This window comes from Medicago truncatula, chromosome 2 (assembly GCF_003473485.1).
Source record: "Medicago truncatula cultivar Jemalong A17 chromosome 2, MtrunA17r5.0-ANR, whole genome shotgun sequence".
Classification (NCBI taxonomy): Eukaryota; Viridiplantae; Streptophyta; class Magnoliopsida; order Fabales; family Fabaceae; genus Medicago; species Medicago truncatula.
The window spans coordinates 2367707-2381378 of NC_053043.1; the positions used below are offsets into that span (position 1 = coordinate 2367707).

Sequence of the window (13672 nt, forward strand, 5' to 3'; positions counted from 1 at the left end):
TTAATTATTTTTATAATATTTATGTGTTTTTATCTCTTCAAATAAAACAAATGAAGAAAGACATAAATGAAGATTTTAACTCATTTAGAGGAACTATCCTTCAAAAAAAAACTCATTTAGAGGAACTAAAAATTTTGGTTAAATATGTTTTTGGCCTATAAATATAACAATATTTCGTTTTAGTCTTTCTAAAATTTTCCTTCAACTTTTAGTACCTATAAAAATTTCAATCATTACTTTTGATCCCTAATTTTAAATAAATTTCTATATTTTTTTAATGAAATTATACATAAATGTGTAGAATATTGTAAAAATCGCTCCTAAAAAATATTAAATTTTTTTAACAAAACATAAATTAAATATGAATTTTTAACCTTCAAAAATATATAAATTCATATTAATCCATGTTGTGTTAAAAAAATTTAAATTTATTTAGGAGAGAGATTCTTATAATATTATAAATTTTTCAACAAAATTTTATCCAAAAATATGAATTCTACATATGAGTTTACTTCAAAGGAATGACCAAAAGATGAAAAGTTATAAAGATGGAAAACTTTTGGGGAACTAAAAATTGAAGAAATTTTTTAGAGGACTAAAACGAAAAATTGACATATTTATAGGGACGGAAAACATATTTAACCCTAAAAAATTTAGAATAAATACCCAAATTTGTCCTTGAATTTGCAAGGACGAGCCAAATTTGTCCCCCAATTTCTCAAAATATCTCTAATTCGTCCCTGAATTTAATAGACGTCCGTCACATTCATCCATCCGTCAAGTTGGGATGTTAACGATGTCGACTTGTTTTGTTAACCTCTCACAAGGCTTGCCATGTCAGAAGCCACACAAGCAGGACTAATTTGATTGAAAATGACAAAATTTTTAAGGACAAAATTGATTAATTTACAGAAAAAATGGTTGTTATACAACAGCTTTTTCTTCCCCAAATCTATAAAATTGAAACCCTAATTTTACAATTTGTCATCTAGAGTCCAAAATCCCAAAATTTCTATCATTAATTGATGACAACGTTCTTCCCCAATTCTAAAAACTTCAAAACCTGTTTTTTATTTTTATAAATAAATTGTCAAATTAGGGTTCCAATTTAATAGATTTGGGGAAGAAAGAGTATATAACGACCGTTTTTCGCAAATCAGTGTTCCAATTTTCTGCAAATCAATCAATTTGATCCTTTTGAAAATTTTGTCACTTTTAGCCAAATTAATATCTGCTTGTGTGGCATTTGACATGTCAAATCTTGTGAGAGGTTTACAAAACACGTCAGCATTGTAAGTAAATATCTCAACTTAACAGAGAGACTAATTTGATTAACATTGACAACTTCAAAAATTAAGGTGATATTTCGATAAATTGAAGGACGAATTTGATTGATACTTGCGAATTCAACGACGAATTTGAGTTTTTACTCAAAAAGTTTATCATAGACATGTTCAATTTCCTCATTCCAACATGTCCCTTGAGTAGGTAGTAGCATGTGGTGTGGACCCCACACCCACAGGCCTCAAAAGGCACAAACCGCTTCTAAGTACAGTGTTTCACTTTGGGAATCTCTGAACTTAGATCAGAAGTGTTCTATTCTTCTTCTTCTTCTTCACTCATTTCATTCCTACTTTCTTAGTTAACTCTCCTCTGCAACACAAACAAAGGTAAGTAAATATTCTAACTTCTTCTTCTTTTTTTGCCTTTTTCATGCCTTTTTCTTTTTTATCATTTACATTTCCATTGAAAGGATCATCTATTTAATAAATCTTCAATGTTTTTACCGCATGCATGCTGTTGTTTTCGTTTTCCCTGGCTGCTTTGTGATTGATATATATGAGATCTGTTTGAATTAGACTTAGTTGAACTTTTCTACTAGCATAAGCACCTTTGAATTTTGATATTATTTGAGCGAACTTATGAAGTTGGCTTATGAAAACAACTTGTTGTTTATGCGAAAACAATTGAACTTTATTTTATCTTTTATGAAAATATATTTACATAAGTGCTTATCATGATAAGCATTTGTGTGCTATAAGCTGCAAATCAAATTTAGTTGTTTATCTAAAAAGGGTCTTAATGGTTGATCTAAAACTTTCTTTTTGTATGCTTCTTTTTTCTTTTTCTGCCCAGGATTTGAAGGGGTGATCTTTGTAGTTCAATAATGGTTGTTAGGTCTTCTAAAAGAAAAAAGTTGCTGAATTTATATGACTCTAAGTCTGATGATGATGATGATGTACCTTTGAGAGCAAAGTCATTGTCAACTTTGAATTTGGGAGCAAGTAGTAGTAGTAGTAGTAGTAAATGTGATGACTCTGTTGAGAATAGGCATACTAGACTGCCAGCAAAGAGGCCTTTTGATGACAACATTCCCTCGCAAACTTCGGTTAAAAAATCAAAGTTGTCATCGTTTTCCATTAATCTCATGAAGAAGAGCATACTCGGATTAAGGAGCGTTGAGGAGGAAAAATTGCAATCCCTTGAGAGAGATATTGAGGAGTGCTCCAAAGAGCTTCTAAATAAGAAAAAGCAAGCTAGTGATGTTAGACAAACTAACCAATATTACGAGGAAATGCAAAACAAAATCGAAAAAGGTGTCAAAGATCTTGCAGCAAACGAAGAGCATGTCCGTTTCATCAAGGGTTTGATTAAAAAAAAAACACTTGAGCTCAAGAAAAATAAGAGACAGCTTCTTGCAGCCATGGATAGCAATAATAGAGGCCGTGGAAGATTGAAGGAAAAAGAGCTTGAGACTCTTTCACAAAAAATTGATGAATGTAATGAGGAAATTAAGACAAGAAAGGAAGAGCTTGATGCTTTGAAAATATCTGTTAGTCATAAAATAAAAGAGCTAATGTCAGAAAGGAGTAACATACTAAATGCAATGTCAGAGAGGAGAACTGGTCAGCTTGTTCAAATGAAGGACTTGGAGTCAACGAAAAAGCAATTTGAAGGTAGAGCTACGGAGTTTGATTCCAAAATGAAGCAGTGTGACCGACGAATAGAGGGGGTTGAATCAAATGAGAAGCTCTATGAAGGGCGGACAAAGGTGTCGGAGTCAAAGCAGGAGGAATTCGAAAGGCAGGTGAAGGAGCTTGAATCAAAAAAGAAGCAATTTGAAAGCCAGGAAAAGGTGCTCGGATTAAAAGAGAAGCTATTTGAAAGACAAGTAGATGATCTGGAATCATTCAAGGAGCATTTTGGAAGCCAACTGAAGGGACTCAAATCAAAAGAGAAGATATTTGAAAGACGGATGAAGGAGTTGAAGTCAAAAGAGGAACATTTTCAAAGACGGGTGAAGGTGTTTGGATTAAGAGAGTGTGATTTTGAAGGCCAGGTGAAGGACTTCGAATCAAAATTGAAGCAATATGAAGGACAAGTGAAGGAGTTACAATCAAAGAAAGAGGAATTTGAAGGCCGAGTGGAAGAGTTTAAATCACAAGAGAAGGACTTTGAAAGCCGAGTAAAGGGGTTTGAATCAAAAGAGAAGGACTTTGAAAGCCGAGTGAGGAAGTTTGAATCAGTAGAGAAGGACTTTGAAAGCCTAGTGAAGAAGTTTGAATCAGTAGAGAAGGACTTTGAAAGCCGAGTGAGGAAGTTTGAATCAGTAGAGAAGGACTTTGAAAGCCGAGTGAAGAAGTTTGAATCAGTAGAGAAGGACTTTGAAAGCCGAGTGAGGAAGTTTGAATCAGTAGAGAAGGACTTTGAAATCCGAGTGAGGAAGTTTGAATCAGTAGAGAAGGACTTTGAAAGCCGAGTTAGGAAGTTTGAATCAGTAGAGAAGGACTTTGAAAGCCGAGTGAGGAAGTTTGAATCAAAAGAAGAGGAACTTGAACTAAGAGACGGTCAATATGAAACGTTAATAAAATCATTTGAAGAGGAAATTGAATCAGGTAAAAGCTCTTCATCTAGTTTAATGAGACATTTTAATTTCAACTTGATCTTTAATGATTTGATATTTTTAAATATATGACAGCTAATTATGCAATTTCATCTTTCACAGATGATCAACCAAGTCCTACCATTGATGGAAGAAGTTTGCAGTTTCTCCCAATTGAGGAAATTGATGAACTTGAGTCACATGGCAACGACAGTCTAGCTAATCTGCTAGCATCATCATCAGATCCATCAAAAGATGTTTTAGATATAATCCAGAACCCCATCATTCCACAGTGTAAGGGAGAAAATGTTGTAATTATTGATGATCACCACATTGATCTGCTCGAACAACTGATGAGAATCTCACCACATGTTAAACCTCATGTGCGAGAAGAAGCAATGAAGCTAGCACTTAAACTGAAAGCTTACATTGGCGAAAATACTGAAAATCCAGTGCCAGTTCTGGGGTTTTTGCTCCTTCTGTCAATTTATGGATTGGTTTCTTCTTTCGATGAAGATGAAATTTTAAAGCTTTTTGGGTTTGCTGCTCAACACAAGATATCTGTAGAGCTGTTTGGGACTATGGGTTTGGCACATAAAGTTTCTGGTATGTTAGTTTAGAAATGTTTTGCTCAGAAACTAGTATCTCCTTTTTGCCTTTCTGCACATTGAGTCATTATACTTATTTTCTTCTCACTTCAAAGCGTAGGTTACATCACGTGGTTATCAAATGTATAAATATTTTTGGATTGGGATTATAAACTATGGTATTAGCTGTTACTAAGAAATTGAACTGATATGGAATTGGCTTCTCGTACACATGATGCAAACCTTTCATTTTGTTTCCCCCGAAAGTTATTTCTGATTTGTTATAGAAAAGTTGGCATATTGGCTAATGCTTGGAAAATGAAAGACTTCAAATTTATATATCTTTCTAAACCAAGCGGTGAAAGAGTTTCAGTTAAGGATGCATTGTTTGGGAGAATTCGAGTTTGAATCATGGTTGGAACAATCCTTAGTCAGGCTTTTCTTATATCTTGGTCGAACTCTGGATTACCAAGGCCCTTTTCCCTCAAGAACCGGAGCGTTAAGACCAAAAAAAACTATGCATATGTGCTATTTTTTTAATGGTTTGAGGTGTTCTATTTTCCTCAATTTATTTTGAGATTTTATTCAACACCCGTATGTTAGTTTTGATGAAGTGAAATTTTCCTGCACCTTGCAGATTTTGTTCAGAATCTTATCATGAAGCAGCAATATATTGAGGCTGTTAGATTCATCTGCGCATATAACACAGCCACTAAGAATCAATCAGTTGGTCTATTGCGGGAACATGTGCAGAATGCAAGATCGATTAATGAGAGCAGTTGCAAGGCAACCAACTCCATAGAAATCAAGGTTCTTTTTACTTATTCAAATTATATTTTATGAAACATTCCATCTTCATGCACCTGGATGTAATTTATAAATATTTTCAATTTGAAATCAGGATAAGGCAAAAGACCAAGAAATTGCTAGTCTGGGAACTGTTCTACAGTGCCTTTCAGATAACAATATGGAATCCGTGGATTTACTGAACGAGATTCACGGTAGAATTCATGAGCTAAATAGAGAGAAAGGTGAGTAGCTTTTGTATTGGAAGTAGGACTGTAACCGAAGTTCGTAAATGAAACAACAGGATTCTGTGTTAAGTTTTGGGATTCAGTTGGATGTGGGTAGATAGATAGTATTCTGGTTTTGGAATGGTTAAGAGAATGATTATCTAATGTATTATTATGTTAACATCTAACAATTTATCTGATCGAGACACACGGCGAAGGATGACAGTAACGACAACTGGACTGTACAAACAAACTGATGTAAAAATCTGGTGATACACCTCGTGTTGTACCATTTTGATGTTTTGATTATGATGATAAGAGTTAGTTTTTGTTGTTCCAACAAAAATAGAAGAGTTAGCCTCAATTGCTTTAATTGCTTTGAAATATTGAGGTAACATTATGGAAAAAGAAGTCTAGTCTACAATCATTTGTAATGGAATATTGAGGCAATGTGGGACTTAATGGATTTCATAAGTTGACATACATACTACTAAATCATGCATTGGTGTTATTGAATAAATATGAAGAATATGCAAAATGTGTCATTGAAAAAGGTAAACATGTGCAAAATTTGTAAATAATGTGTAATTGTAGTTAGTGTTGTGCCTTACAAATATAATAATATAACCTGAGGTAGTTCCATACACTTAAATCAGGGGCAACTGTCATAAATTTAGATCTGATTAATGGATTTTGTAGTAACATTAGATCAGTTGATTTCCATCATTTGATAGATTGGATAAACCCCTTCAATAATCATCATAACTTCTCAACATAATATTAAATGGAAAATAGGGATTTGAGACATACCACCTCCCGTCCTTGTAATAAAAAAACATTCATTTTTTAATTTCATTGAATAATTTATGTATCGGCTCAAATCGTTTTTTATCCCCTAAATTAAGATTAACAATTGTTATCCAAACATGTAAAATTAGGCTAAAATTGCTTTTAACACCAATAAACTCACGTTTGAGGCTTGTAAAGTGAAACAGCAAATAGTTGATCTTGTACATTATAAATTATTGACATTGTCTAGTATTTTTTCTGTTATTCGACACACAGTATCCTAATTTATAAGACTAACACATTTTAGATATGGAGAAATGGGGAGTCTGATGTTCGAATTCTAACACGAAATAACATACTATATCTTATCTTACTATATTAAAACTGAATAGTTCAACAGCTTCAATATAATATATTTACAACATGCATGTCATTGGCTATTCATCTGAGTCATGGCTCCTTGAGATAAGCCACTTCAATCTAGCTAGTTCTTAAGTTCCAAAAGGGAGCTTTTAGCATTTTGTTCATCAATATGAAGCACACAAAGTGAGAAGTTTCTTTTCTCCAGTTTCTAATCACATTTGGTTTTCAATGTTTTTTATGAAAACGTGGTTTAAAAAGAAATTAATTATATGATTGTGATGTAGCGATTTATATAAGTGTTGCTTTTGTGATGGTGGCAACTTAAAGATGTATTCCACTTCCATGCTTTGTAGTGCTGTTAACCATACCTTATTTGAAGAGGCTCACAAGTATCAGCTTATCTTCTACCTTTTAATGAGGTTCACAAGTCTCAGCTTAAAGATGTAATCCACTTTCACTTTTTCTTCCTTTCCTTTTCCAATACCACAAATACTCTCAGAGAATTAAGTCCAACAATACTAGAGAATATAGGAGTTATCTCATTGGAATGTAAAAGGAATAATGGCAAGTAAAATGTAGAATACAACAGCAAGATGGATGTTCCTTCAAAAAAAAATAAAAAAAAAAAGCAAGATGGATGTATTCAATTTAACTAGTGCCTGACCAAAAGGGAATTACTGTTAAAGACATAACCGTGAAGCTCGACAAAAGAGTTTGCTGCTTCATAAATAGAATTGTAAAAAAAATGCAAGCATTGGCACTAACAACTGATATTCTACCAATACATTTACACAAGTGACAGCTCTCCTGCAGGAATTGATCTCTTCACAAGTTTACTCCATGACTCATTGGTCTCTGTGATTACCTTAAGCGCGTAATCCTGTTCACAAAAAAAAAAGTTAGTAAATGATTTAAAGGAACATGTAAACTGCAAAACTCGGTCAAAAGATTAGTAACAGAAAGGAATTCATTAGGACAATTGTAAAGAGATTTGTGAAGTAAAAGTACCTTATTTACTGCCTGGTTGCCAAGACCAAATCTATTAGCAGGCTTCCCATCAGGTATCTTATAGTCTCTAAACCAGTCCCTAATAGCAGTGAGGGTTCCCTGAAGACAATCAAAGATTATAGACACCAATTAAGTATCACATCAAGCAATAATTTTTCCATCTTAATGAAACTTTCGTTATGAAAGCAACTCCAGCATAGACATCAAGTAGTTAGGTAACGAAGCTTACTGGAAAATGCTTCTCAACATCATCAACATCGTTCACAAGTGAAGCTTTTGGATCATCTAATGAAATTGCAACTATTTTCCAATCAAGTTCTCCTTCATCAATCATGGCTAATGCAGCTAAGGGTTTGACTTTGAGAACCTCTCCTATCTTCCCCTGCCTATCGCCGATCTCAACCACATCAACTACATACAGATTAACAGGAATTTTATGCACACTTGTTGCAGTCGTATTTAAGACAAAGATATTGAGACAACATGAGACAACATAATGGAATACCTGGATCGTTATCTCCAAATGCTCCTTCAACTTCATGGTTTGCAAGAGATGGATCTTCCCACGTTTGTGGAAGTAAGCCATAGTTCCAATGTATATTATAGCTGGAAAGAAAGCAAACGGTACATTTCAGAACAGGCTAAATATGGAACCAATCATGCCAAATTAACCAAGCAGAATTTTCAAGAGAAGACAAAATGATCAAAACAACTGATAAATGAGATATAACACATGCTCAAATTTTTCATGGTCGTATATTGACATCAGTAAAGAAGGCATATGTATGATATTTACATTGGCAATGTTCCATTGATAAAAGACAAAACCCTGGTTGGATTAGTGAAACAGATTTAGCTTGAAACATAAAAGTGCATAGCCAAAGACAAATAATACAACCAAAAAAGGAACAGTATGAGCTTTGAAGTTGTCTCTCACGGGTAAAATCGAAGCTTTCCCTTTTTTGTATCCTGTTTAATGGGAGTGAAAGGCTCGTCAGTGGCAACCTCCATCTTTGCACTGGATTCTTTTGGTATTTCAACAATGAAGTTGAAGACACCATCACCTAGCTGCAATGGAATATCATGCCAGGGAGAAACCTGCAAATTTTACAAATTATATTAGTATGTATAAGTATACAGAACTACATTGTCCAGGGTAGCCCACGTTGCAGTAAACTCGCACTCACTTATAAAGCATCACTTTAATTTTTCCTTTTCTTTATGGAAATGTCAATAACATACCCTATACAGAATTATTAGGTTAATTGCACAAGTCCTAGCAACAAAAACTATGAAAATCTAACACTAGGTCCCTATCCTTGGTAAACAACTAACTCATGAAAGCCGAGGAAAAGTGTAGCACAACAAGGAAAACTCACACACATAAACATGATACCTAGGGTTTTAAAAAAAGGTCTGCAGCCGCGATGAGGCACAACATCAAGGTTTTTGATGTCTTCGCGACCGCGATCAAGCTTCTATGGCCACATTTGACTATTGTTTTCTGCAATACCACAGACTGCGATGCGACAGCGATTTAAATCCTTGCCGACAATTCTGTCAGATTGTGATGTGCTATATATCAAAATTAGTTAACAATTAACACTTAACACAACACTATCACCTAACAACTGAACAATCAATTGATCTATCAAAGTAAACACAACAACTACTAAGCAATTAAACAAATCCACCATTCAACAATTTATTTACTTAATACCACCACTATCATTCCATCAAACAAAAATCCCCAAATCAATGACATCATCAGCTTTCTATAACAATGATACAAAAAGGAATAAACTTTAAAGACCCAATATCATAATTTCCTAATTCTAAGCAAAACCCAACATCACAATTACAAAAAACTCCCCAAAACTCCAATACCCAAATTGATCAAATGAAAATATTGTACCTTTTTACCAGATTTGTCATGAAAGAAGACTCTATAATCAAGGGTTTGTGGTTCACCTTCCTCCTTGACAGAAACCTCAGGGTAATAGATAGCCTTACAAGTATAAGACCTGGTAGTTCTAGAAGAAACCTTGAGATTGTTGAGACGAAGAGCACGACCACCCAGAAATGGTTTCTTACCAAGAAGAGTGTAGGTTGAGTTGCTGGCTATGGTTATGGCTCTAGTGGTGGCTGCCATGGATGCTTCTGATGATGTTTGGTTCAAACCTCAAAAGACAGTGGAAGTGTAAGTGTAAGTGTGAATGTGTATTTGTGTGACTCTTGTTTCTGATAGGCTTTTGATTGTTCTGTGTGGCACTGTCTCATTGTTTTTTTGCCTTTTTTAATTATGAAATGGAATCACTTTTTGATTTCAAGCGCGTGTGAGTGATTAATTACCAAAAATATCATAGATTTGATTTCATTGCTCAAAAAAGTTCGAACCTTACCCACTTTCTTGTCTCTATTCATGTTTACTATGTCTATTATTGTGTATATTCAATACATAAAAGTCTTTAATCACAAAATAATGAATTCATGATTTTCTTTCAATGAGTTGGTTTGGGAAGATGAAGATTGATTTGGAGGGGATTTGGATGGAATACTTGTGAGACGATAATGCACTTGAAAAAAGATGATAATTAAGAGAGGGTGTACATGCAAACACTTCAACGATTAAGTCAGTCATTGATAGTGATTTGATGTTTTAGGGTTTAAAGAATAAATATCTTAATTAGGGTTTAGATGAGTTAGTATTTAGGGTTGTAATGCAATGAAGTTGTTGTATTGTCGGTTGGTCCATTGAAAGATTAAAAGTTGATTTCAGACGTGGTTACTAAGAATGCGGATGTCACGCGTTCCAAAGTTATTTTAGTGATTGATTTGTAGCGTGTTTGGATCCAAATCTTGTTTATTGTTTTCATTTGGACAATTGGCAAGTTACCTTGAAAAGTGGTGAAATGAGTTATGGTGATTTGATTTAGGGATTGTTTGTTTTCCTTCATTGAGACGCATGAGACCCCTAATGTGTACTTGATTGGCCTAAGATCATATGGGTAGCCATAGGTTGCATCGTTCTAGGCACCATGGGGACTATTGAGTGGATCGCCCGGGGGAGGGGAGTGCCTTCATTTTCCAACTTTCTCATATTCGCCACTTCTACATGGTTCTTATGACTTCGTCTATTTTCTTTCAAGACCCGAAAAAGTTTCTATCTTCGGACACTCGTCATAGGGCTGTGGACAAAGGTAAATCAGTTGTCAACATCCAAAGCCTGTCGCGAGGGTTTGTAGCGAGTATAAGGATTTCACCCTACCCATGTATGATTTTGAATTAAGTCAACGATATGTGCATTTTGATTCATTTAAATGATTTTGAAGTTGACCTGCTTAACCATCTAGAGATGGATCCTTCCAACTCAATCATGTTTAACTATTGTCATTGATATTTGATAGATGTGTATTATGATTATAACAAAATACTTATGCATCTAATGGACTACAAGAAAATGACTTACATTACAGGCAATAACAATTACTAGGACAAAGTAATATCTTTCGAGCTTAAGAACATAGGCACAACACATCAAATGATGATGATGACCAATGTGTTACATAATCAAATTAGGGATATGTTTAAAGTTTGTATGGATGACATGATCATCAAATTGGAGGAAGAATTGAATCACACAACTTGCTTAAAAGAAGTTTTTTTTGTGAGGTTCAAAGATACAATTTGGGATTGAACCCCGATAAATGATACTCTAGAGTTCGAACATGAAAGTTTCTCGAATTCTACCTCACAAAGATGGGAATATAAGTCAAGGGAAAGGTTGAAATTAACATGTCTACTCAACCCTTTAAAATGGGAATTCAACAACTAAATGGAGTGTTAATTGCATTATTCTAGTTCATCGCACATTTAGACCAACACGCTTTGCCTTTTTTACAAATTATTGAGAAAAGTGATAGAATTTGAATGGACATTAGAACATCTCCAATACTGTTCCAGCCAGTGTTCCACAACTTCAAGAACCTGTTCTAAAGAAGAAGTGTCCCCTAAAAAAAATGATAAAAAGAAAAAAAATAAATATTTTATTAAAGTCAACGAAAAACTATAAAATATAAAACAAAAATAAAGAGAATAAAATATAAAATGTATTCATTATCAATAAAATAAATTTCTAACACGAATATTACAATAAAAAAAAATCCAACACGTCTTATATAATTATTCAACCATTATTAAATAGCCCTTAAAAACATTATTAAATAGCGATATTTTTTTTATAATTTTTCTGTTGACCATAATGAAATTATTTATTTGTATTCTTTTTATCATATTACTTTTGTTTAAGAATATTTATGTCATTCACAACACACATTTATTTTCTATCATCATTTTGTCACATATCAAATATTACATAATCATCATATTTTCTATTCTTTTCTCTATATTTTCTTAATCAACCAAACAAAATTTAAAGAAATTAAAGACCACTTTATCCCAATTTATTTTCTCATAGTTCCTTTCTCATGGCTGAATTGAGTCTTGCAATATCTCTCATGACTCATTTGGGTCTTCACACTTTTTTTTACTAAAAGAAAAGTTGAATCTTAAATTTTTATTTTTTTTTACAAAAAATCTTCACTCTTATATTTAAGTACTTTCAACCAACTACAATTCTTTTTTTTTTTTGTAAAAAAAAATAGAAACATCAAATGAACCGACCAAAAAAAAAAACCAACAACATAGGATTGTTCAACTTTAAATCATTTCGTCAAATTTTCATGTAAGTTAATTTGTACTAAATAGTCTCTTGCTAAAATAATGATCTAATACATAATTATTTTTGAAAGATCTAATACATAATTATTTTTGAAAGATCTAATACATAATTTTGTTTATACATTCACAATTATATGTAGTAGGATATTCTTTATCGTTAAGGTTCATTTAAAGTGAGTAATTCATGTTACAAGTTTTTTTTTTTTTTTTTTTTAAGTCAAACTATTCTATTAAAATTGATATTAGAAGAATCGAACTTTTTTTTTTAGGGAATTAGAAGAATCGAACTTAAATCTCAAGAAGAACAAACTCTAAGTTTTTAAGCTAGCACCACCGAACAATTTAAGTGGATTAAACTCACGTTATAAGTTAAAGTGAATAATATCAACTATTAATAAATAAATAAATTGCTTAAACTTATGTATATGCATAACAAATTATAAACGGTTAGAATATCTCATTGACAACAATGATCTCAAACAATAGTTGGTGTTCTCCTCTCGTTGTCCTGTAATAATAATAAACACATAAACAATTGGTTCCCTAAATTGAGACTGGTGCTAGTCACATTCAAAAAAAAAATAAGTTACACTCCAGAATGACTAATATACCCTTTAACTAAAATAAAAATTTCAAATCAACTAAATTTACATTAACGTAAATTGAACATAAGTAAACTTAATTTATATTAATCTAAATTGAACATAAGCTTAATTTACATTAACCTAAATTGAACATAAGTAAACTTAATTTACATTAACCTAGATTGAACGTAAGTAAACTGAATTTACATTAACCTATATTGAACATAAGTAAACTTAATTTACATTAACCTAGATTGAACGTAAGTAAACTTAATTTACATTAACCTAGATTAAACGTAAGTAAACTTAATTTACACTAACCTCTTATATACATACGTAAACTAAATTTACATTAACCTAAATTGAACATAAGTAAACTTAATTTACATTAACCTAGATTGAATGTAAGTAAACTGAATTTACACTAACCTAAATTGAACATACGTAAACTTAAATTTACATTAACCTACATATGTAAACTACACTAACCCCTTTTCGTAAACTTAATTTACACTAACCTCTCACTTAAAATCAAATTGGGAGGCATATCTCATACCAAAACAAACAATAAACAAATAGAAACTCATCGAAAATGAAATTCACTAACCTTTATGAATATAGTACAGATCAATAACAAAGATGTTGATTCAGATATTGATTGCACATCTATGGTGATTTGTGGATGAAAGGGGGTAAGGGTTCAGA

At 32.7% G+C, this 13672-nt stretch overlaps 2 protein-coding genes across 3 annotated transcripts; one reads left to right on the forward strand and one right to left on the reverse strand.

Moving 5' to 3' along the window:
- The first annotated feature begins 1477 nt into the window (after nt 1–1477).
- Nucleotides 1478–5966, forward strand: LOC11419799 (interaptin). 2 transcript variants are annotated; one of them, XM_003593293.4, is made up of 5 exons: nt 1480–1670; nt 2137–3896; nt 4007–4489; nt 5108–5280; nt 5372–5966. In XM_003593293.4, the coding sequence occupies exons 2-5, from the start codon at nt 2168–2170 to the stop codon at nt 5507–5509; spliced, it is 2523 nt and encodes an 840-aa protein (XP_003593341.1). In that variant the 5' UTR covers nt 1480–1670; nt 2137–2167; the 3' UTR covers nt 5510–5966. The 2 variants fall into 2 exon arrangements, with proteins under 2 accessions (XP_039686159.1, XP_003593341.1); XM_039830225.1 differs by lacking the exons at nt 5108–5280; nt 5372–5966 and adding an exon at nt 4592–4699 and having other exon boundaries at nt 1478–1670.
- Nucleotides 5967–7154: 1188 nt separating this feature from the next.
- On the reverse strand, nt 7155–9935 carry LOC11425147 (soluble inorganic pyrophosphatase 6, chloroplastic). Its single transcript, XM_003593294.4, has 6 exons — nt 9559–9935; nt 8581–8741; nt 8149–8249; nt 7873–8054; nt 7644–7742; nt 7155–7515 (listed from the first exon to the last, which is right to left on the reverse strand). Exons 1-6 carry the CDS (start codon nt 9793–9795, stop codon nt 7423–7425), a joined length of 873 nt encoding a protein of 290 aa, XP_003593342.1. The 5' UTR covers nt 9796–9935; the 3' UTR covers nt 7155–7422.
- Nucleotides 9936–13672: the final 3737 nt, after the last annotated feature.

What these genes read in the sequence shown, in the direction of transcription:
- LOC11419799 (XM_003593293.4), top strand. Translation starts at nt 2,168, where the DNA reads ATGGTTGTTAGGTCTTCTAAAAGAAAAAAGTTGCTGAATTTATATGAC. An exon ending in TGAAGAGGAAATTGAATCAG is followed by an intron (nt 3,897 to 4,006) that starts GTAAAAGCTCTT and finishes CATCTTTCACAG; the next exon opens with ATGATCAACCAAGTCCTACC. An exon ending in TTTGGCACATAAAGTTTCTG is followed by an intron (nt 4,490 to 5,107) that starts GTATGTTAGTTT and finishes TGCACCTTGCAG; the next exon opens with ATTTTGTTCAGAATCTTATC.
- LOC11425147 (XM_003593294.4), bottom strand. Translation starts at nt 9,795, where the DNA reads ATGGCAGCCACCACTAGAGCCATAACCATAGCCAGCAACTCAACCTAC. An exon ending in ATGACAAATCTGGTAAAAAG is followed by an intron (nt 8,742 to 9,558) that starts GTACAATATTTT and finishes TAAAATTTGCAG; the next exon opens with GTTTCTCCCTGGCATGATAT. An exon ending in ATTTGGAGATAACGATCCAG is followed by an intron (nt 8,055 to 8,148) that starts GTATTCCATTAT and finishes ATCTGTATGTAG; the next exon opens with TTGATGTGGTTGAGATCGGC.